A 23,138-nucleotide genomic window follows, 5' to 3' on the forward strand; every position below is an offset into this window, starting at 1 on the left:
ATCAGATGCAGATTCAGTTGTTCACTAGATGTTCAGTAGTACATTTCATCCACACAGCAAATACATTAGTCACACAGTTGAATTACAAATGCAAATAAGAAAGTCAATAAACACACACCAACAAAATTTTTCCATGAGAAACGATTGTCTGTCTGCTTCCATGACTGTGGCCATGCCATCAGGACTGTGTTGTGCTTCATCCCTCCTAGACCAGCTGACTGAATCAAATAGGATATTCCATCTCTGAAGTTAGGAGATACCACAATCTGGCAAAATCCTTTAGTCTTTTCTACACCCATTAAGGCCTTAACATTCTGCAATAGGAAAATTACACATAGGGAAATACAAACCATCAACACTGATAATTAACACCAGAAGGAGTAACAACATTACAATAGCAAACAATAGCAAAACTTTATCAACAATGTCTAATCAACATGAAGAAATCACTAATTCCAAAAGAGAACATGATTCTATGAAAACTAGAGCCCAAATTGCTACCACCCCAAAAGACACCATACACATTTTTTTCATTATTTTAATTATTCTGCCTTTTACTTCCAAAGAAGAATGAACAAGACATGAGTAAAAACACATAGATAAAGATAAATGAAGTGACACTGCTTCAGGTAAAGTCAAAAGCAGTGGATGACAAAGCAACATATGGTTGGAATGATCAGCCATTTCTTTTGGAATTGGAAGAGTTTGGAAGTGTGATGCCAAGTACTTAAGAAGAAGAAGCTGCCAAAGTTCCTTAAATACCTTTGACATTAAGAGGCTGATTATTTATCAGCTCCCGACATGGAAAACCAGATGCCAAAGAAAATTGGAAGCACTGTCCAAATAATGACAAGATAAACAGACCAGATTAAAAATCCCATAATTTTCCATCTTTCAGAAAAACAGCTCAGTTAGGCTGTCTACAAATAACATTTCAAATTCTTGTAAAAGTTTCTGTTTAAAGGGTTTTTTCTGTTTTATTTCATAGGCCTGATTTTGTATTCTTCATCTTGTTTTCTACTCATACATGTTGATAGCAACAGCTTAGTAATAACTACTTCCACAATATAGCATGGTTGGACTTTTCAACTTGTTTTCAAGTTAATTGGTCTCTTAGGACCTTTTCATGTGATATCAAATAGGTCATCTATCTTTATACTTTGTTATTTTAAAAACCACTATGGATAAGCCTGAATAGCAAGAGGAAGAAGAAAAAGGAAAACTGTGAGGAAAGGGGCAGTTAGCTATGTTAGCTAGTCCATTTCAAGATTTTAAATGCTCATCTATTTAAGAGATACCAGGTCTGAAAAAATCACAGGGGTTTTTACACAGCTTTGAAGGCTACTTGGATCAAAATAGTAGACATATCAACTGGTACTCCTTTGAGCAACACTGCAGAAATTAATCAATATGGACGATAAAATGGCAATCAAAACCTACTTTTGGACATTTCAATAAAGTAATAAAGAAACATGATACTTTATCTAAATATTTCCCCACTCTGTAAAGATAGGAGTAGGAGAGTTTGCATAGGCAAGTAAATACAGGTATTATTGTTAAAGAAATTGAAATGAAACTAAATTTACTTGTGTTTGTGGGCACAGTTGGATGTAATTTTAAATTATGTGACAACTTACTATTTTTTTTCTACTGATCCTACTTTCTCTGGAGATATGGTATAAATAGAAAAATAAAATAAAGGATCTCAAGAAGGATCCTGTTTACAGTTTTCTGGCAAAGAGTACTCCTAATCCTAATTCTCATATGTATTTCTAGAAGGATGTAGAAAATCACATCATGAGGATGATATTACGCCACACATTCGCATTTTTTAGTTAAACATTAATTTTTTTGTTAAATATATGATGTTTTCTTTATAAGGTAATTTATTAAAGCTTGGTGGGTTTACTGGGGTTTTTCTTGTTGCTTTTGGGGTTTTTTTTGTGTGTGTGTGGGTTTTTTTGCTTTTTACATTTTTTTTTGAGGGGGGGGCGTTTAATTTTTTTTAATGTAATTTGATTGTAAGCCCAGGACTCTCAATATTAAAGAAAAAGCTAGGAAGTATCAGTACTGTCTCATCCTATTAAAAAATTTTATAGAACATTTTGCTACATACACCAATACATTCTTTTTATATAATCACTGATTGTGCTGAAAGCAAAAATAGAGGTTTTATTCAATATTATACAACAGTTCTCATTCAATGTATGAGCTATCCAGATTCAACATTTAAATACTAATGTAAATTACATGTATTTGCAAGCTCTCTTTTACATACCTCTTCAGCTTTCTGAGTTTCTGTACATTTATCTAAGTAGATTCCCTGAAGCACAGAACCCACAATAGTCAGTCCTTTACCAGCCTTCAACTGAGAGGTAAAAGAAAGCAATCTAGGGTGTTTGACTAACTGCTCATTATCCAAGTTTAACAAGACCAAAAGTTGAGGTCTGCCAAACAAAGGGAAAAAAAGTTTAGTGCACACACACACATTCATTGTGAAGAACTGGAAAATTAAAATTAAGAATTAATCAAATGCAGATTAATTGCTTAATTCAATGGAAAACAGCCAACTCCTAAGTAGGTAAGCCATAATTTGCAATAGCAACAACAGTTCAGGTATGGAATACAAAAGCCATCACAATGTCATTTTGAAATGCTCCCTTAAAGACTAGTTTCACCTAAAAAATTATAAAATCACTCTTCCAATGTCATCTGGTGCAACCTGCTGCTTGAAATGACTAAACACTGAACACTGTTTAGTGCTTCATTCAGTTGGATTTGGAAAACCTCTAGAAACAGACCTCTGGATCACCTCTTCAGTGCTTAATTATTTTATCATGTTCTCTTAGTCTCCTATCCTAATCTGCTGTAAGAAATCTGACTCCATCTTCTTAGTAACCTTCTTTTAGGTTTTGCATGTTTATAAGTTAGTTATAACAACTTTTAGGCTCCTCTTCAGCCTCCTCGAACCTGAATAAGCATAGCCCCTCAGCCCCTCTCCAGAGGGAAGATGCCCCTGTGCTCCAACCGTCATCTGCGGTTGTATCTACTCAAGTTTGCCATTCCTACATCATAGTACATAAACATGGAAGAAAGATTGTAAATGTATACTAATGAGTGCTAAACAAAAATAAATATCTCCCAATATATTTACTTCCCAATGTACTATCTGTCCTCCTGTCCAGCATGCCATTGCCAATACACACTGCTGGATTACTATCTACTGGGAACTACAGGTTCTTTTTACCAAAGCAGCTTCACAGTCTTGTATCACTGCTCTGTATATGCCTGTACCAGGTGTATTCAGATAAGGATAGAAGGATAACTTGCAGTTATCCTTTCTGGATTTTCATGATGTTCTCAACGACTCACCCCTCTGCCTGTGTAGGTCCTTACAAAAGGACAGTCAACAATCATACCAAGAGTACCCAAAGTTCAGTTTCAACTGCATACTAGATGAGGATGCACTCTATTTCCTTTAATCAATATTCAATCTACTTACTTTTCCCAAATCAACATTTTATACTTTTCCTGTCATTGCTACAAATTCAAAAGACTGATGACAAGTTGGATCATACTTCCTACCTCAAAATTAGCACAGTTTAAGATATAACAAGATGGTTCAGTTCTAGCAATTATATTGACACAATGGAAAAAGATACCTCATTTGGAACTGAAGCAGTCAAATATTTAACAGGATTGTCAACACTACATTACATTGGTATCTCTGATATGCCAAGTTCATCAGTCCCAGGAAAAATGGTAAAATAATGCCATTATACTGAAGGATAACAGAACACTGCATGTGCATGCACCCCATGATACTATCACTGAGCAGTGACTAGAACTATTCATTAGTTCATTCATTACATTCATCAGAAGTGACAATGTGCAAAGGTCCTTCATTTTTAAATGTTAAGTAACTTTTAAAGTTGGCTTTGAGGAAAATTAAATTTAACAAGTAAAAAACTTACATTGCAAAAATAGTAGTGGAGATCTAACTCCATTACAGTAAAATGTGAGATTTCGTTTCAATGGCATCTAAGCAATTTAGAAAGTGCTACTATTGAATGAAGCTGTATAAAAAGAATACCATAAAAATGAATTTAAACAAAAAAGAGTCCTCTGTAGATTTGTACAAGGTATTTCAGAGGGAACATATACACAAACAAAAAAAAATTGCACTTATGGAATTGCAGTGTTTCTTCGGTAGAGATGGTGAGATTCAAGGGTAACTGTTTCTTTGAATCTGAAAAATCTATAAATAATCAAACATTACAATTCTTCTGTACTTTTGAAAACCATGTCAACACTACATGAATTTAAGTTCAAGTCAGTTTGCCACAAAGTTGATTAGATACTGACCACAAGTCACATTCCGTTTCAGTAAAATAGTAGTATTGCAATGACATCATTGCCGTGCCCAAGTTAAAACATTATTTTAAAGGTGAATCTCACTTTTTCTTTACTTCACTGCTTTACCAGCAGTATTCCAATATATTTACATATTTCAAGAATTAAGTGACCTCAAAAAACATAGGACTCTACCTCCAGTTCTTGGTGTGAGGAGGACCGTCTTCAACACGAAGCAAAGCATAGCGAGCTGCATTCAGAGACAGGCCTCGGATTCCATCGCCCCATTCTTTTTCCGCTCTTCAGGACACAAAAGAGGTTCAATTAACAGGGTCCCATTTATTTATACAAATCAAGTACGTTTTTTCATCTGGGGGATAATGGATGTAAAAATTGATCACTCTCTTTTTGCATGAATGCATGAAAAAACCTTGTCTTGTAGACTTAAATCAAGATTGAAGATTAACCAAGGTGAAGCAGTTCCAGACCCCTTCAAGGTAATTTTTCTCTATTTATAAATATTTACTATGGTCTAGTTTATTCATACTTCAGAAGCATTTTTGTAATGGTGAGAGCTACTTAAGTTGCTTTTTAGCACTAGAATGAATAAGTGAAGGATACTTAAAAGGAATTTTTTTAAAGAAGCAAAATTAGTAAGTGAAACTTGACTTCACATGGATTAGTATAACCTATCTTGCCCTCAACACCACCACTACAGCCTTCTCCACTTTCTTTCCTTCCCAGCTTCCCTCCCAGAAAGCCTAAACCTCCATCCATTCTCCTGACCATTTTCAGTCTCCCTATATTTTCCAGTCATTTTAATTCCAATATAGAATATTGGTGATTAATAGTGGTCAGGAGAATGGATTCTATACTGGCAAGGGGTCCATCTCCCTTGCCCACCCTCCCTCTGATTTTCACTCATGAGTTTTCTCTGAACTTAGCTAGCTCTAGTAAAGCATCTCCTTCAACAAGGTAAATGTCCTGGTATGTGCCAACATTTGTAGAACTTATATATAAATTTGGAATGATGCATAATTTTATGTATGAACCGATATATATATATATACACATGCATGCAGAACTGTTACCATCTGATCTGACTTTCTCGCTAAAATTGGGAAATTAATTTTCTTATCATTAGCCCAGTAAATGGAGATGTTATAATCCACGAAAGCATCTAATCTGGAAATGGAGATATTAAAAGATGGAGAATCCACAGGGTGGAACAGTTAATACCAGCTGATCCACTTGAGAGCTGTTTTTAATCACTCATCAAAACAGTGGCCTAGCTTCAATTTCCTGCTCCAAGATATTACTATTTTCTTTCAGCACAGGGTAATTATCCTTAGAAAGGGACAGCATGCATCTTTACTGATCATAATTAGCTGTACTGTTTCTGTATGTTGTTTAGTTGGAGTCTTTGCTGGTTTCATTTTTTGGAGTTTTTTTATGAACACAGCATGCACTTTAAGACTCATAGTTGCTTAGCATGTCTGACAGGCATGACTATTTCTTGACAAATGCATACAGTGCAAAGTATGTTGCAATTTAAAGATTAATTCTAGAAAGTAATCAAGTCCACGCACGCAAAAATGTAGTTTGAGCTTCTGCACAAGGTAATAGTTTTGTAATAGCTGCTGCTTGATGTTGGGAGGTAATGTTCCTGAAGTACCAAAATTTTACACCATCATCTCTGCTCCAATGAGAGTTTCCCAGACTTACTGATTATTATTTCTGTCAGTTCTCACTGTTGAAAAGTATGTAACAGAGCTTCCAGAGAAATTCAAGTCCGAAAACTTACAACCCGTAACAGAGATCAGATTTTACCTTGTTTCAAAGAATACTCTGAACTTTATTAGTTCAGTTGTATCTATTTTATACAAAAGAGCTTTTGCTGAATGGTAAAGATATTAAATATAGAATAAATAAGATATATGGTCTTACCCTCTATATTCTATGTATTTGTATATACATCCTGCGATTAGCATGGCAATCAAAGCATAGTACCAAGAGCAAATGAACATCAAGGCAAGACATAAACTCATCCCCAGGAATGAAAGAGTCCTAAAAGAAACCAATTTTTTTTCCATTTTTGTAAATAGGCATACAAATGTTCTACAAAGTTAATTTCTTATTTAAGTTAACTTCCAGAAAGGCCTTTCTCCTTCAAAGGCTATTTTTTAGCTATTATAAAATAAAAAAAAATTGTCCCACTTTTAGCTTATATGAAAAAAATGCATTTAGAACCTTTGTGTGACATAAATAATGCATCTAAATTAGATATAACAATAGATTTACTACATTTGTCAGTATTGAAATTTCAGTATCTCCAAGTAAGCTCACATATTATCACTTATTACTGTAGATTTGAATTTAAGCTAAAAAATTCAAACAGTAAAAAACAACTTTGTTACTTCCAGCAAAAATAGTTGATTAGTTTAAATTCAATTTGACTCATCAATTCTATTCTTCACTTCTGTTGTGGTCTGTCTGTTGACCAATAACACAAGTCAGTGGAATACAGAAAACAATCTTCTAAAGGTTACAAAGAAGAATGAATGTAAGCTAAAAAAATTACAAAAGCATTTCCAAACTTAAGTCTATATGCCTGGTTTGCCCACATTTATTAAATTTAGATGTAAATCATCTCAAAATTGCCAGTTTTGTGTATATTTTTAGTCATATACAACCTCCCAAATTAGTTTTCACCCAATTTCCAAATTAGTGCTAACTTTGACTATATTGACGGGGTGTCAATATAGTTAACTTTGGTTTGGTACCTTTAGTTTGGTACTTTAGTGCACTGAGTTCAATTTTGAACTTAGGGAATGATTTCTACAAGTTCTGAGGACATCAGTCTTGTAGTTTGTATAGAACAACAACAGCTGCTCTTTCATGCCTGAATTAATCTAAGACTCTACTTTCACTCAGAAAAGAAAATGCCATCCCAATTCCTGCTGAACATTCCAACACCTGCTTTGGCTAGAAGTAGTCACACAGTGAGTCAGCTGCCTCACTGATGTCTCCGAGAAAAATATAAAAAAGAATTGTTGCCAAATGTATATATTTGGAGGGTTAGGTGTCAAACTAGTATGTAACTACAGAGCAGATTCAACAAGTTTTTTCAAAGCTAGTACTGCAACATTTCATTTTCACTCAACTCTTTAAAAGGAAAAATCATAAGTAACTCTTACATCCTAGAATCATGCCAGCTTATCTACTAAATGCTCTAGTATTTAAGGTCATTTCAACAATAAATTTCTCAATAGAATTATTTTTAATTAAGTTATGTACTTTTAACATACACTTAGAAATAAATCAAGAAGCTTAGAGATGTTTGAACTCTTAACCCATTAAAAAAAGATTAAACAAAAAAACACACTTTCACCTTTTGTATTCTTGACCTTTACTCACTTTTTAAAGTGTTTACTTCAGTTATCAAATGCAATGTCCAAAGCATATTTTAAAACCAGTCATCATCAATGAGCCAACTGATGTATATTGAATGAGACTTTTTTCTGTAGAAGTTTTAGGTTTGTGTATTTTTTGCATAACCAAAATGAAATTCGTCCTAACCTTCCTGAACACTTTTACCAGTTCTTCTGAAGTATATATACAAGGCAGATTTTATGGTTTTTCATCCTCATTTTCCCACGGAAGCTCTCTTGGCTTCTAAGCAGAATACAATGTCATCCTGTAACCCCTTTCCAAACCATCTATATTAGCCGCATGTTTTCATGATCACTGTTATTACTATGGTGCTATTCTAAAAACATGAAAACAAGTGATGCTCTTATTGAGTACATGAATCATAACTCATGTAAGTCAGAAAGGAGATTTTGTTTTATTATTGCAATAAAATCAACAATTGAGGGCTGTATAGTTAGTTTTTAACTCTTCTGAATGAAAAAATATTCCCTACCAGTGGTAATACTTGAAACGAGGTCTCCAGTTGGGAGTTCGCAAAAGTGTCTGAACTGCACAAGCCAGATTTACAAACATATAACACATAAGGAAAAACCTGTTAAGAAAGGAAGAGCATTTTCTAATGAGAAAGGTACTAGACAGATGTGCATTCAAATATAAACACAATCCAAAAAAGGGAAGGAAGGTATACATTTTCCTGTAAACTATATTCAGAGTGGCCAAGAGAACACAAGACACACATTAAGATTGCTTATAGAATACTAGGCCTCAAAATATAGTATTACCATAATATAGAGCCTCAAACACGTATTTTGGAGACAAACGTGGCAAATAACTGACAATCATGGTGTATCATTTTTGGCTGGAACAGAGTTAATTTTTTTCTTTTTCTATAGAAGCTCAGATGGTATCGTGTTCTGGACAAAGTAAAAAACAATCTATTCATATTCTAAAAGACTGAATTTTGTCTGTCTCTGTAAGGTGCACTTGGCCTAAAATAGCAGTAATTATTATTTTGAAATCCAAGTTTTTAAAAAGTTGAACATATTTTTATTAGTATTCCAGACCTCTGTCATGGAAAAACTTCTTTGTGCCTAGAAATTAGTTCAGCCAAAATATTTTGTTGTTTCATATTACCCCCAGGATCACACAGGAATATAATTTGATAGAAAACAAAGTCTAACATGTATTATTTAAAAAAGAAAAAGAATTACCTAGTTAATTTTAAAAGAAAATACTATTTAACTTAAGAACACAAAACACCACACTCATACTTACATAGAAAGAATCGGTGCTACACTGTCCAATGAGGCTATCAAAATTCCTATTTCACAAATACCAACAGTGAGGAGCAGAGCCCAAGTTGGTTCTCCATTTGCTTTTCCATGACCAAATATCTAGTTCAATTCAAGTTTACAGTAAGATTAGGGAAAGCTGTTCATTATACAGTAGTAAACTATGGTGCAAATAATGAACTAACTTATTTAGTTCTAACTCAAAGTAGTTATTAGTTACAAAGGAAAATTATGCAATCTATACTATGAAAAGCCAAAATTAAAACTGCAAACCACACATTTCCAGTAAGAAATATGCTTACTAAAGTAAGCAAAGACTACATAACATGGAAGTCCTATAGAAGCTCTTACTGAAATATTCTTAAGAAAATTAAAAACCATATGCATAAGAGATTTATGCCTAGTAAAAAGCTAATATAGTTTAGGCCAGTACTTTTTGTAACATAGAAATTAGGTATCAATTCAGTACTTATCAACATAATATTCACCCTTAAAGAGAAATTAGACAAGACTATGATCCTGCACAGAGCCCTACCAAAAAACATTTTGCATGTGGTAATTTCTTTTGTGGAGAATTCTATACAGCCATACTGGTGACAGATGGCAAAATGCCTGAGGTTCCCATGGTATTTATTCTCCTCCATATTCCTCCATTCAATTACAGAAATTAAGACCTCATTCATTCTCTATGCTGTCCTCTTAGCTTCCTGTCCTCCATCAATTTTCCTACTATTATATTAAAATCCCCTTTTTTTCTACTCATGTTTCAAGTAATTTGGGTTTTTTTTTTCTTAAGTATATCATAGTCTTGCTTCTGTAATAAACCCTACTACTAGCCATATCACTCCAAAACAGCAAGTGCATTCTCAAGTGCCAAATCCCTCTCTAAATATCCTACTTCTCTTCAATTCCCTTTCTCTCACTTCCTGAACCACAAATCTTTCCTTTTGATTCTTCATTCCTTTCAAGTCTAACTCTCAGGATGTGTAATCATAATGTCACCTTCTCTCTACCAAATTTTTGCTTCAGGCAAAAGTAAATTTTTCTTGTTTCTCTTTATACTACCCAGAACTTAAAACTTATTGCATTACAGCCCCTTTCCATTGACAAGTCAAACTCCACCACTACTCAATCCCTCCACTTTAGCATACTTAGTGTATCTATTTCCTGTTACAGATAGTCTTGCAAGTCTTGAGGTAAGCTTTCAAACTCCAAACTTCACCATACAGATCACAGCTTTGCTCTCCAGACACTATTATCTTTTGGAGTTTTATTTACTTATTTTTAACACAAGTGTAGTTGTCTAGATTTTGCAGAAGCAGCCCAGCAAGAATTCTCTCATCATCTTCTGTTTGCCAGCTCCCTTACTTTGAGAAAAATCTGATTTATTTCTTCTTAAAATATGCACAGAGATGTTGGAACAAATCTTCATATTTGGAGTCATGGGATAGAATTCTTGTTACATCTTTACTGACTTAATTTACCTTACAAAAATGAATAAAAATTAGAATTTAATCTCTGTAATATGAGAAATTTTATGCACTTCCATTGTGAGATTAAATAACTCTGTTCACAAGTGCAAGAAGTAAACACAGCCTAGAGTCTAGAAGTTCAGTTATGAGTTGCTTCTTAGTTCATTTATTTCCATTTATAGAATACTATATTCAGTTTGGAACCACTAACTTTTATGTGTAAAATCAAATATAATTAAATTGCACTGCACAAAAATATTGAAGCTCAAACTTTGTCCTGCAATAGCCTGATCTGTTATTGTACACAAATAGAACTGAGCTCCAAATCTTTTCTTCACATTCTACAGGAATAGCAGAAATAATGCATCAATTTTTTTTTTCAAAATAGAAGCTACATTGGAAATACTGTAAGAACACGAACAAGAAAAAAAAAATCTCACTTGAATAAACGGTACAATGCCATCTCTTGCAATGGCCTGCAATAGTCGGGGTGCACCAGTGAGACTCTGGAGACCAGCACCACATGTTGAAAAGAATGAACCAATCACAATAACCCACGGAGAAGGCCAGGCCAGTGTACCAACCACCAGATTTCCATTAACTGCTTCTCCAAACCTTAAGAAAGAACAGGGGAAACAAAAATAACTAAAACAAAACAAAAAAAAGAATCAGTAAGCATTAAAATAACTTTTACTGTAGCTTCAACACCCACATTTCAATCTTTCTGGACAAGAGCACTTTTTAACAATAAACACTGTGTTACAGTACACACTATAGGATTTCCAACCAAGCAATCTCTCTTTATTCTGCCATTTTAAAGAAGACATTATAATCACTTCACATTAATGCTGCCTCTAAGCAGATATGCAGCAATTATCAGATACCTTGGCAAACTTTTCAGAATTAAAAAAATAGCAGGAGTATGTACATTTGTATCTTACAGATCCTTGCGAGAGCTAGGAACTAGTTTACAGAAATCTGTTCCACTATATACACAAGTATACCCTGGGGCATAAGCAGGAGTTTCACAAAAAGTATTAGCCTTTCCTTTTAAAAGTGTGAGACTGACATACAATACGTAAATAGAGAAAATACTAGACACAACCATTTTGAGTTTTCCACATCTTCTGGCTGTTGTGCAACCTGATGCAATTTTTAATTAACTAGAGCAAACAAGTGGGTAGAAGTTAAGAAGAGGTGCTTTCATTACAGTCCTGAGTGTCCAATCCAATACTAGCTCCACTTTTTTTTTTTTTTTTGATACCTAACTTTATGTTAATTTAGGCATGACTTGAATAAACTGCAAAAAGGTTATTCCTCCCTCCCCCCTCCTTTGAACTGGCAGTTTTGTTTTAAAAGCAAGTATGGTTCTTATAGTTCATCTTACTGTTGGTAGTAATCAGCCAAAATTAATTTTAAGGCTATCTCTACTGTAATACCACCATTATTTTTTCCTAATATGTTCAGTTTTTTCCAAATAAAAGGAAAGGTCTACAGAAATAAAAGAGAAAAATAAGGAAAATTAAATGTTTTTTGTCTTTTCAGACATGCTTTTAAAATAGGGTCAAGAAACACAGCAATTAAGTGAATATAATATGCCAGTGTTCAAATTCTTGCTTATGCCCAAGTTTGGATGCACAACTACACACTATTTTCAGCAGATGAAAAAAAAAGAAAAGGTAAAATCACACTCCTCAAATTTATAGGATAAAACCCATATTGTCCTCCTATAACAAGATTTCTCTAACTGTATATTTATTCTTAGTTCAAATTCTAATGCCTATTTTTCAACTAAATACAGAATAGGAATAACAACAAGAGACGCAAGAAACAGAAAAATGTACAACTTCTTTTTTCCCATTGCAGATACAACAATCATAATGAAAAAAGCCTCAGAAACCAGTTTTTAGACCAGACTGAAAATCCACACACTTTACTGTTCAGCTGAATTTCAGCCAAATAAGAACTGGCTGCAATGTAAATGAAAGTTCATGGACTCAAGGCTCTTGCTACAATGCAACCTGCTCTAACAATAGCTCACAAAATTCCCTCACCTCCCACTGCCCTGTAAATTTCAAAAATACGAGTTTAGCTCTGCATTAATTTCTTATTTCAGAATTCATTTACTATTTCCTAGGCAGTTTGATTTGGCTTTTATATTTATGGTGAAGGAAAAACTAACAGATATTTTCACTGGTGCAGCAATATCATTTTAAAGTAAAAATCACAGAATCACAGAAAGAGTAATGTTGGAAGGAGCCACAGTGGGTCATCTGATCCAAACTCCCTGCTCAAGCAGAGTACAATGCACAGGATTGTGTCCAGACAGTTCCTGAATATCTCCAGTGATGGAGACTCCAAAACGTCTCTGGGCAATCTGTTGCAGTGCACAGTCACTTGCACAGTAAAGAAGTTCTTACTCATATTCATGTGGAACTTCCTGTTTCTGGCATAAGTTTCTGCCCATTGCTTCTTGTCCTGTTGGTTGGCACCACTGACAAGTGCCCAGGTCCATCTTCTTAGCACCCCTCCTTTAGTTACTTAAATACATTGATGAGGTCTCCTCTCAGTTGTCTCTTAAGGCTGAACAGGCCCAGTTCCCTCCGCCTTTCCTCATAAGAGGGATGCTCCAATCCCTTTATCATCTTCATAGCCCTCCACTGGACCTCCAGAGGCTCCATGTCTCTCATGTACTGAGGAGCCCAGAAATGGACACAGCAGCCCAAATGCAGTCTCATCAGGGCTGAGTGGGGGGGCAGAATGATCTCCTTTGACCTGCTGGCAATGCTCTTCCTCCTAACGCAAACTAGGATTATGTTGCAATACGGTAGAAAAAATATTAAAAAAAGGCCTCATAAGATCAGGCCTGCTCTCCTGGAATCAGTGGCTGGCCTTATCAAGCTAGCACTTTATAAATTCCCATGTGAAAGCAATCCTGGTGTGATCAGTTTGTTAACATAACAATCTATTCCTGGGTGAAAAACAACTAGCACCTGTATAAATTGTTTTTACACAGTTAGAAAAATGAAAACTATCTCTCACAAGCAACTTTTCCTGCACGTACACATCAAGGGTTTCAGTGACCAATCAATACAGGATAGCAACTTGTTACTAACCAATACAGTAACTGGCAAAAAAGAAACTAACCAATTGGAGTCACACATGAGGTCTGTAACACTGTATAAAAAGGAGTTATGTGAATAAAGAAATGGCTTTTTCCACCATGAAGAAAATGAGTCTGCACAATTTATTCGCATAATATTACACTGGTCTTCTTGGCCACAAGGGCATACCACTGGTCCAATACAGAACCCTGGGGGGCACCACTAGTTACAGGTGTCCAACTAGACTACGCCACTGATCATGACCCTCTGGGATTTGCCAGTCAGCCACTTCTCAATCCACCTCACTGTCCACAGTTCTTGAGTTTGCCTATGAGGATGCTCTGAGAGAGTGTCAAAAGCTTTCCATGGATCCCCTGCTGCTTCTTGTATTAGTTTGATTAGAATCCAGCTTTTAATTTATGGTTTTCCTTCTAGACTTATGAAATAAGTTGTCTCAACATCAACTTCACCACCTTTTAAACAATACTCCAATGACACTATTTTATCACCATAAAAGCAAATGTGGCCCTCAGTAGAAAACAGAACCAGACACCAGCAAGAAAACAATTGTAAAACCTGACAACAGTTTCATATTAACCAACTTCTCCTAATGGAGAAATTGATCAAAATCTGAAGATTCTCTTCATACTCGTGTCCATCACATTTATTCCCTTCATTTGTCATATTATGCCTTAAATTCTTCAGGCAATTACATTGTTGAAAATAGACATGACTCCTGATGTACTACTGAGATTTTAAAACAAAAAATAGTCATATGTCTAGTGGAAATCATAGGTCTGATGGTGCACTGCTGTCTTCTTACAAACTCCCCTTGTCATGCAACTGTCAAATTTTAAAATTTGTTCCTCAAAAACCTATTACTTCTCCCAAAGTAGTATCACCATATCCCCATCCATCAGCTCTGCAAATACTAATTATAATATTCTTCATCAAGAACATTATATTAGGCTGGTTCAACTTCAAACATTTATCTTAGATTCTGCTTCTGCTTCTTGAAGGCATACAGTCTAATAACCTGACTAGTTTTTGCAGCCATCTCAGTTTAACATACACGCTTTCCCTCCAGTTTTAAACTAAGCAAAAGAAATATATACCACATAGATATTTCACACAAGAGCCATTAATAAGTCCTATTAATATAACATATGATTACATATACTCCATGTAATATTAGAAGTTGAATATTACTTACTTATCTCTTAATATTACACCTTCTATACAGGCACCAAACAATACTATACAGGAGAGATCTGTTAATGAGACTGAAGGAAGATTACTCTCTAAAAAAATCACATAGAGGAAAACCCACCTTTTTTCACCAAGGTATGAAATTAAAATGTCCATGACAATGAAGTATGTGTGTGTGTTTCCTGGCTGCTTTTTTGGTTTTTTTAGCTCTTCCCTACTCCAATTTTTTAGTTTATGTTCTTTATGACTGTATTTCACAGTGACCTGTGAAGTACTGGAAGTAGCCAGCTCATACATCATGCAATAGGACAGGCATTTTCTCATACAAACAAGCAAATACTTGTGTACTCTAGGTTTTGAAGGACCGACGACTTCTATTACTGGGTGTTTGGTTTAAGATCTGGTTATACTGAGTATGACAACAATCTGCCAACTGAAGCCTAATGCTAAAAACCTCCAGATCGCTTAACTAAAACCATCAATTACACCTTGGAATTTGAAGCACTAGTAGAATATATATATATATATAATTTGACATATTTTAATAATGTTTATAAATAATAATGATATTTTAGACAAATATAAAAGATTTCTTTTCAGTTTAGATTTCATTCATTTTATACTTAGGAAACTCCAATAATTTTCCAGTGAAAAATCTGTTATACCTACAGAATCTACAGAATGTAGACTAAGAAAAAAGTCACAGTATAAAGGATACAAATAAAAGATGTAGTTGAAATAGCCAAAATTGTACCAGTAGGAATAGATTTTTGAGCATCCTTTAGATCTCCAGATCTATTTGAACCTGCCATAATACCTTAAAAAGAGACAAAATTTATGTAATAAAAACAATTAATAATAACTCCATAATAGCAACTAAGAGAATAAGAAAATCTAATTTTAAGCCAAATTTAACTCAAATATTGCCAATGGGGCAGGCTACAGAAGCATATTATAATCCCGCACAAATCCTCAATTTATACCTTCATTTTATTCAGAAATCTGTGTTACTACCCACTTGAGTAAGCAAATACTATAAAGGTCAGTAAAAAGACAGATTAAAAAAAGATTTTCAAGCATTACTTCAGAATCATTCTTGAAATGAAGAAATACAAGGAGTAGCAATTTTGCCACTGGGAATGGATGTTACAAATTAATAGGGACTTAGCAATTTTAGCCAGTGTGACCTAATGCACTAACTTTCTACTAAAATCATAATAACAATCATAATAAAATAACATCATAATAACAAGCAAATGTAAGCAAGCAAATCAATAAACTAACAAATAAAACCTTAGAAGCAAAAAAGAAAGGAGCAGGCAAGAAAAAGAATGGTTAGAAGAATTACATGTATGCATGTGTGTGAATCTAAAAAGAGAACAGAATTATTTTGTGGCACATACAGTGACAGGAGGGAAAGAAACCTATAATATATAGGTGGTTTATACATATATATATATATATATATATATATATATATATATATATATATATAAAATAACTAATTCTGCCATCTCTCCTAGAATTGACCAGACCACTAGAAGCAAAACCATAGAAGCTAATATCAAGATTTTGAAGTGCAAAAACATTGTCAAACTCCATGGAATAAAACATTAACCATGGATTCAGATATGATGAATGTTGGTAAGAGTCTGAAGTAAAGAAATGGGAGTAGTGGGGTTCAAACAGTGAATACAAAAGGATGATTCCGCTTCATAATAAACTAGCAAACAGTGCTGCAACTTTTTAGCGGAGTTCTATTGTGTTACTTGATATTACAATTACTTCAGCTGGGACTTTTGTAGAAAAATATATCTGTTTTTTTCAGTCAAGGGTGAGCTGAGGAAAATGAAATACAACTAGTCTAGGCTTGACAAAAAAGTCTACACAGTTAATGTGGCAAAATATTGGACATGTAAACAAATCCCAGGCAGTTAACCAGGCATCTTGGACACTGGAAGAATCATTTTAATATTAAACTGTTCTCTCAAGCCTTTGAAGATTAAAGTGTTATAAAGGCACCTTATTTTGAATAAACATTTAGTAACACATGAGGGTTTTGCTTTCTTTGCAGACATGGAGATGGCCCTTAAACAGTTTTCTGGTTTAATTCCTGTAATCTCCAAATGTCATCAGCCACAACCCCTAGCACCAGAAGGTTTTAGGTACATAACCTCAGGCACAGAAACTTGCAACAGCATGAGTCACCTATAAGAGTGGGGAAAATGAAAAAAATTCACATGAAAATATTTTTTTCCAGATAAAAGTACATATCTTCATGCAAGAAAAATAGTTGTGTTTACCTGTCACAGATGGAAAATAAATCCCTACAAGCATTGTGAAGTAGGTCATGATGTCTGTAAAAACATAAGGAAGTCCACCCATTTTTGACTCTTCTGATCCAGCAACTGATGGCTGATCTTTTTTCTCAACTACTGATCCTTTTTCTGAATAGGCACTCCAGAGATTATCTACAAGGTGGGGGAAAAAACAAAATCAGCGTCACCTCTCTGTTTCAGGATATCAACTAGTGAGAATGCAATAATCCTAGGAATCAGATGCCTTTTTCTTACACAAAAATCATGACATTTCCCAGTATGATTAATAACAATTGTAACACATGGGCACTCCAGTCCATGCCACTAAAAATGCAGTAGTGTGAGATGTGTCCTGCAAAATTTTCTCTTCCTTTAAAGCAAAATATAGTTATAGAATTAAATTCTAACATATTTGTAGAATGTACACTTACATTGCACAGACACACAGATGTACTGTTGTGAAAAAATAAGGAACCTTATCTCCAGGTTCAAGGAATTTTAGTATATACTAATATTTCTTGTTCTTGTATTTTGAAGAGCAGTATGAAAAAGAAATTCTACTTAACTGTAGTTTGAGTTCTTTGAGACCTCCTGTACAGAATAATCCTGCATAACAAATCAGGATTCAGCTGTTAATGTTAAAAAATTTCCATATGGTGACAAAAGCAGGGTAACCAGACTCCAGAAAATGACTGATAAGCAAAAAAAAAACCCAGCAGAATATGGCTCTAATTCCCCAGCAAACTAAGCACGTTTGTTTGAAGAGTGATAGGTCAAAGCGTAAATTTTGAGAACTTAAACTTGTGGAAAACAGTGGTCATGTACCTTGATAAGATTGTGAGAACAGACCACACTGATTCTTATTTGAAAATGAGACAAGTTGTCCTATCATATGTGAGAAAACAAAGTAGATACTCTTCTGGCCTGTCAAGAAGGCAATGGATTTTACAGCAAGGAAATAAACAATTCCCATGGACTGCCAGGATGATCGAATAGCCGATTTTCAGACATCCTGAATAACTCTGAACAACTCTAGGGAATTTAAGTACAATATTCTAAGCCTTTATAATAGCAAAAAGTAACCTTGAGCACAGTAGAAGATGGACTTTGAACCATAAGTGGCCAAAGAGAGGGTACTCATACCCAGATTTTTAACAAAAATCTTACAATCGTTAAGCATATATGGAAGTATGCATGAGAAGCAGAAGAGAAAGCAGAGGAAAGATTAAAAATAAGCATTATTTCCTAAGGTGTTGGGGAAGATTAAATGGGAAAGCCTTGTAAATACGATTGCCTGGCAAAGGATTTGGAAAATACAGAGACTGTGGGTGAGACTGAGATGAGAATGAGCTTTGAGATGTCAGATCTTGGTTGCTGAGCAACTGGAGAACAGTGGTGTAGCCAGTTGAAGGCAACTCCCCCTTTTGACCTACAGACAGATCCAAGGGTCAGATAGAATGTTCTGCCTCATCCCTCAAAAATGTATAGTTTATCCCACATCTGTAACCCTCCCCTGAAGTATCAGGTATCTGTAATCCCATTGGCCCAAGTCTTATTCTGCACCCACTCTGAAGCCCCCTGATAACGTGTACCTGGAGGACCAGAGGCCCTCTTGGAATGCTCTCTTGGACCCTCTCTTGGAATGCTCTCTTGGACCCTCTCTTAGCATCCTTTCCCGCCCCCGCTACCTCTCTCTCTCACTATCTCTCCCTGCCCCCACTCCTGGGGGCCTGCTCCGAGCTGCGGCTGGCAGCTCCAAGCAGGCCCCCCACACCCACACCCTTTGCAATAAACCGTATATTCTAAGACCTGACTTCAGAGATCTCTCATCTTTATCTGTCCCGACCGTCCAGGACACCAGCACTCCTTACACTAAGGAATGCTATGTGTATTACTGCAATCAAATGAAGAGGAGTAACAGACTGATCTAGAGATAAGACTGAAGCCATAAGAAGAGTTAATAAAACAAGAGAATTTTAAATTTCAGGAATTTTAGCAGAGATTTGATGAGTGATGTAAAATAAGACGATCTCCAAATTAGCATCTATTTACCCCCAGTGAAACATAAGAAGAAAATCCAAAAATCAGCTTAAATTGCCAATCAAAACCACTTAATACTTAATAAGCACTCAACAGCTTGTGTCCTTTATTCAGCATGACACAGGAATGACGATGACCTAAGCTCTGCAATGCATGCAACTTAATTGTGGAACTGTGCATGCCAGCACAAGTGGGTAAAATTGGCTTAGATACTTTGTTGAATAGAAATCACTTTCCCATTTCATAACATGTCACACAGAGTTTTCCTATGCTTATTTTCCCAAAAGCGATAATCCAAGTGGACTTGAAAGTTAGATTGAGAAACAAGAATAACTTTTCAGAAAAGTCCAGACATTTGGCCCTTCTAGGACCATTCCTTGATTGCTAAGGCTCCCCTAGCAGCTAGCATTTAGGGTACATACACAAGAACAGGTACAATGTATCAGACCAACATGCTACCAACATCAGAAAAATGTTGATAAAGGTAGTTGGCAGAACTGTATAATTTCTGTTAGGTTTATAGGCCTATTTAGTCAGCCATCTGCAGAATGATTTATTATTGTTAGGACAACACTCACAGAAGGTATATAAGAGATGAATACTTACTCTATATGAGTGCCCAATAAATGGTGTGAGGACTTGGCACGCTTCCTGAGACACTCAGTCATGGCATCTGAATATTCCCAGTCACAGCTCAAGAAACTTTAATGTGCAGAGCCTGCAGCTCCAAAGCCTTCACACAATGCAGAACATTCATCAAGTGGAAGAAAACTCTCCTTGAGAAATCTCTACCACGAGAGCTCAAGCTTATGCTAGGTATCAGAATGTGTGCTCACACTCAGCAAGTAAGACACCTAGTTTTAGTATTAGGTGTAACTAGGATAGTGAAATGCATTGTTATGGAGTAGTTCTTGTTTAGAGAAATGTTAATCAGTGAACAGAAGCAGAGCGCATATTTTCAAAAGCAGGAAAAGCAGTACTCAGCCTGAAATCTCCAAGAACACTGAAATACCTGAGGTTGATGTGAAGTAGTATTTATACCCAAGGACAAATGGAAGGCCATTTCTTTCATTTAAAAGTGTTTCAGGGAGACACAGAAACTAAGGACTCATGAGTAGCATCTCTACAGGAACAGTCAATAGCAACAATAAGAGTTGATAGAGGCAATAAACATGGAAGTTATTTTTGATTTCTGACAAAACTTAGTAGTTATTCACAGTTTTTCTTGAGTTTTGAAAAACTGGGGAAGCCTCAACTCAGCTTTTGTATAAGAAAATTGTCAGAAGTATTCAAATTCCTTGAGGGAAACATAAATGAAGACAATCCACTTGGATCAGTCTATCTGTATTGCCCATGTTTTTAAAATATTCCTCACCCAAGGAATCTACACAAGACATTGGATAAGAGGAAATCTCCTCACATGGATTAAAAAAAAACAGTTCAAAGACAGAAAACAACAGGTAAAAGTAAATGGAAATACAGCTTTATAATGCAGAAGAGCCACCAGTAAAGTTCTACAAGAATGACCATCAGGATGTAACCAGTGCTATCCAGTACACTCAAACAGCCCAAAAATAGGAGCTAGCACCAAGATGAGAGCCTGCTGGCAATTCTCAGTTAATTCAAAGTTGCAGAAGGAAAAACAGCTGCAAGGAACTTAAAAAAAAAAAAAAAACAAAAAAAAAAAAAAAAAAAAAAACAACCAAAAAAACCACACATGATGAAATTTACTAGAGGTAGGCAAAGAGCAGTGAATACTGGAAAGCATGTTGCTCACACTGAGCTTTCAGCAGACTCCAGGTCTTTAGAGATCTTAGCATTATGTGAGAATAAATTAGCAAAATATATTTTAATACAGGATTGCTTGTTCAATGAAACATTAAACAGTGAATGGAACAAAAGAAAAAAAAAATAGTACTCAGCCTGAAACCTCCACAAAGTAAAAGAACAATTTAATTCTTACAGGGTAGCAAAAAATTAGAACAAACAGCTAACTTGTGAGCTGGGACAGGAAGTGCAAAATTATTCATGAAAAATTGTAGATAGGCATATGGTAAATCATAAAACTCAGAGAACAAACTCTAAGTTACATTTCTTGTAGCAAGCAAATAATTTCCTTTTTCATTGAGAAAATTATTTTTTTAAAAACCACAAATTTAGATTCAGAGAAGTCTATGTTTCATTTAGTACCTTTTACTGTATTTGTACACTTTATATGTGATATTTTAAACTGGAGTACTATGGCAGCAGTGACTTTCTAGTGTCCCTATGTAACATATTTATATAAATCAAATTTTATTTTAAGGAAACACAAAGGAGAGGTATCAGTGTATCCATTTCATTCCCAGAAATATTATTTGTGTGTGTACAATACAAATTATTACACATTTAAGATGAATCCTATGACTTGATGCAATTTGAATTCCAAGCTGCCACAAGCATACAGATCTGTAAAGAGAAGAAAATCTACATACTTTGTAGACTGCTTTTCTCTAATTCAATCACTAACTTGCACAGATTGGACAATCCACAGAACTTCATTCTTGTTGCACCACCTGTGAACTGGAAACAAGTTCTCCCTCAGGAGAGTTTGAAAATATATTAATGAATGGCTTTATTGAAATGTGTGTTTGGCATACACATTTTTAAAAACAGCTGTGAGCACTTTACCACTTTTTTGATTGAACAATGGCTTTTGAAAGTGTACCTATAAAACTCCAAATACCCCCAAATTAAAGCACTTGATACTAAGATTCTAAAGGCAGATGAAAATTTTATAGGAAGAACCATGTTCAAGGTAGCAATCTTTCACACAGACTAGGGGTAAAGAGATAGTGACAGACCAGACCACTATATTACTGACCAGCCATTGGCCAAATTTAGAATGTCCAAAAACTTTTAAATCACTGTGCTTTCCAACTTACCAGTTAGAACTCCACTCATTATTCCTGGAATTCCTTGAATTTCTGTTACATTATTGAGACTGAAGTAATCATCACATGTAGCATTAAGCAAAGAACTATCACAGAACAGGCGCCACAAAGGTGTAGTCTTTGTTTCATTATTGCTTTCAGTAAATTTGGCACAGACATCAAAGTTGCGTTTTGACAATGTACGGTTTCCAAGGAGACAGATACTATAAACAAGAAAAATAAAATCAGCGTTCCTTCAATACAAGGCTGTGAATTAAGCCATTTTTTGTCCACTAAACTTCTTCAGAAACCTGTTATTTACACTATCTACCTTAAGGCCTATACTACATCTACTAAAACAGTATATAGTTTCTACATCTAAAACTATCATCAATAGCCTTTAAAACATGGATCAAATATTTCTACTTTATGGTATTGGCAGCTATTTTGCCTTCTGATTTGTTCTTCAGAAAGTACAATCAATTTAAGTAGCTTGACTACTAAATAACAGCAATTATGATGCATTCAGTCCTACAAGAAAGAAGTAAAATTAAGTAATACTTTATACACTTAATTAAAAGATGAGTCTGATGAAGAAAACATAAAAGTAAGATTAAGCAAGTAAACCATGCTCATCCTTTTCTAGCAACGAAAAACTTTAAATGATCCTCAAAAACATTACAATCCAAAAGCTGTTTTGTTTGGGTTTTTTAGCGACCACCATCAGATCAGTGTTACCATTATATAAAACAGCACTTGAGTTTATCATTTTGAGGCAGACTCTAAATGTAAACCATTATATTTAGTGGAAAATAAACTCTTTTTATATTTTTCTCCCCAGTACAATAATATTACAGTAGTAGCCACATATAAAGTTTCCAGGAACTTGGTAATGAGTCTTACCTATGCTACATATCCACATAAACTATCTTTTACCTATACAGGTGACAAAAAGATATTACAATTTCCCCCTTGGAAGTTACTGTTAGAAACACAAGTTTCATTC

General features: G+C 34.9%; 1 protein-coding gene across 2 annotated transcripts in view; it reads right to left on the reverse strand.

The window, feature by feature from the left end:
- The window catches only part of LOC128788129 (solute carrier family 12 member 7-like), a 65,710-nt gene that overhangs the window by 19,591 nt on the left and 22,981 nt on the right, over positions 1-23,138 (reverse strand). For both annotated transcript variants that reach the window (XM_053942972.1, XM_053942963.1), the window contains exons 8-18: positions 22,145-22,356; positions 17,166-17,333; positions 15,581-15,679; positions 14,867-14,924; positions 10,990-11,164; positions 9,061-9,179; positions 8,279-8,377; positions 6,301-6,420; positions 4,549-4,653; positions 2,279-2,447; positions 119-314 (exon numbers count right to left, since the gene is read on the reverse strand). In XM_053942972.1, the coding sequence (XP_053798947.1) occupies positions 119-314; positions 2,279-2,447; positions 4,549-4,653; positions 6,301-6,420; positions 8,279-8,377; positions 9,061-9,179; positions 10,990-11,164; positions 14,867-14,924; positions 15,581-15,679; positions 17,166-17,333; positions 22,145-22,356 (1,520 nt within the window). The remainder of the gene's footprint in view (positions 1-118; positions 315-2,278; positions 2,448-4,548; positions 4,654-6,300; positions 6,421-8,278; positions 8,378-9,060; positions 9,180-10,989; positions 11,165-14,866; positions 14,925-15,580; positions 15,680-17,165; positions 17,334-22,144; positions 22,357-23,138) is intronic.

Source organism: Vidua chalybeata, chromosome 1, assembly GCF_026979565.1.
Source record: "Vidua chalybeata isolate OUT-0048 chromosome 1, bVidCha1 merged haplotype, whole genome shotgun sequence".
In the NCBI taxonomy this organism is placed as follows: domain Eukaryota; kingdom Metazoa; phylum Chordata; class Aves; order Passeriformes; family Viduidae; genus Vidua; species Vidua chalybeata.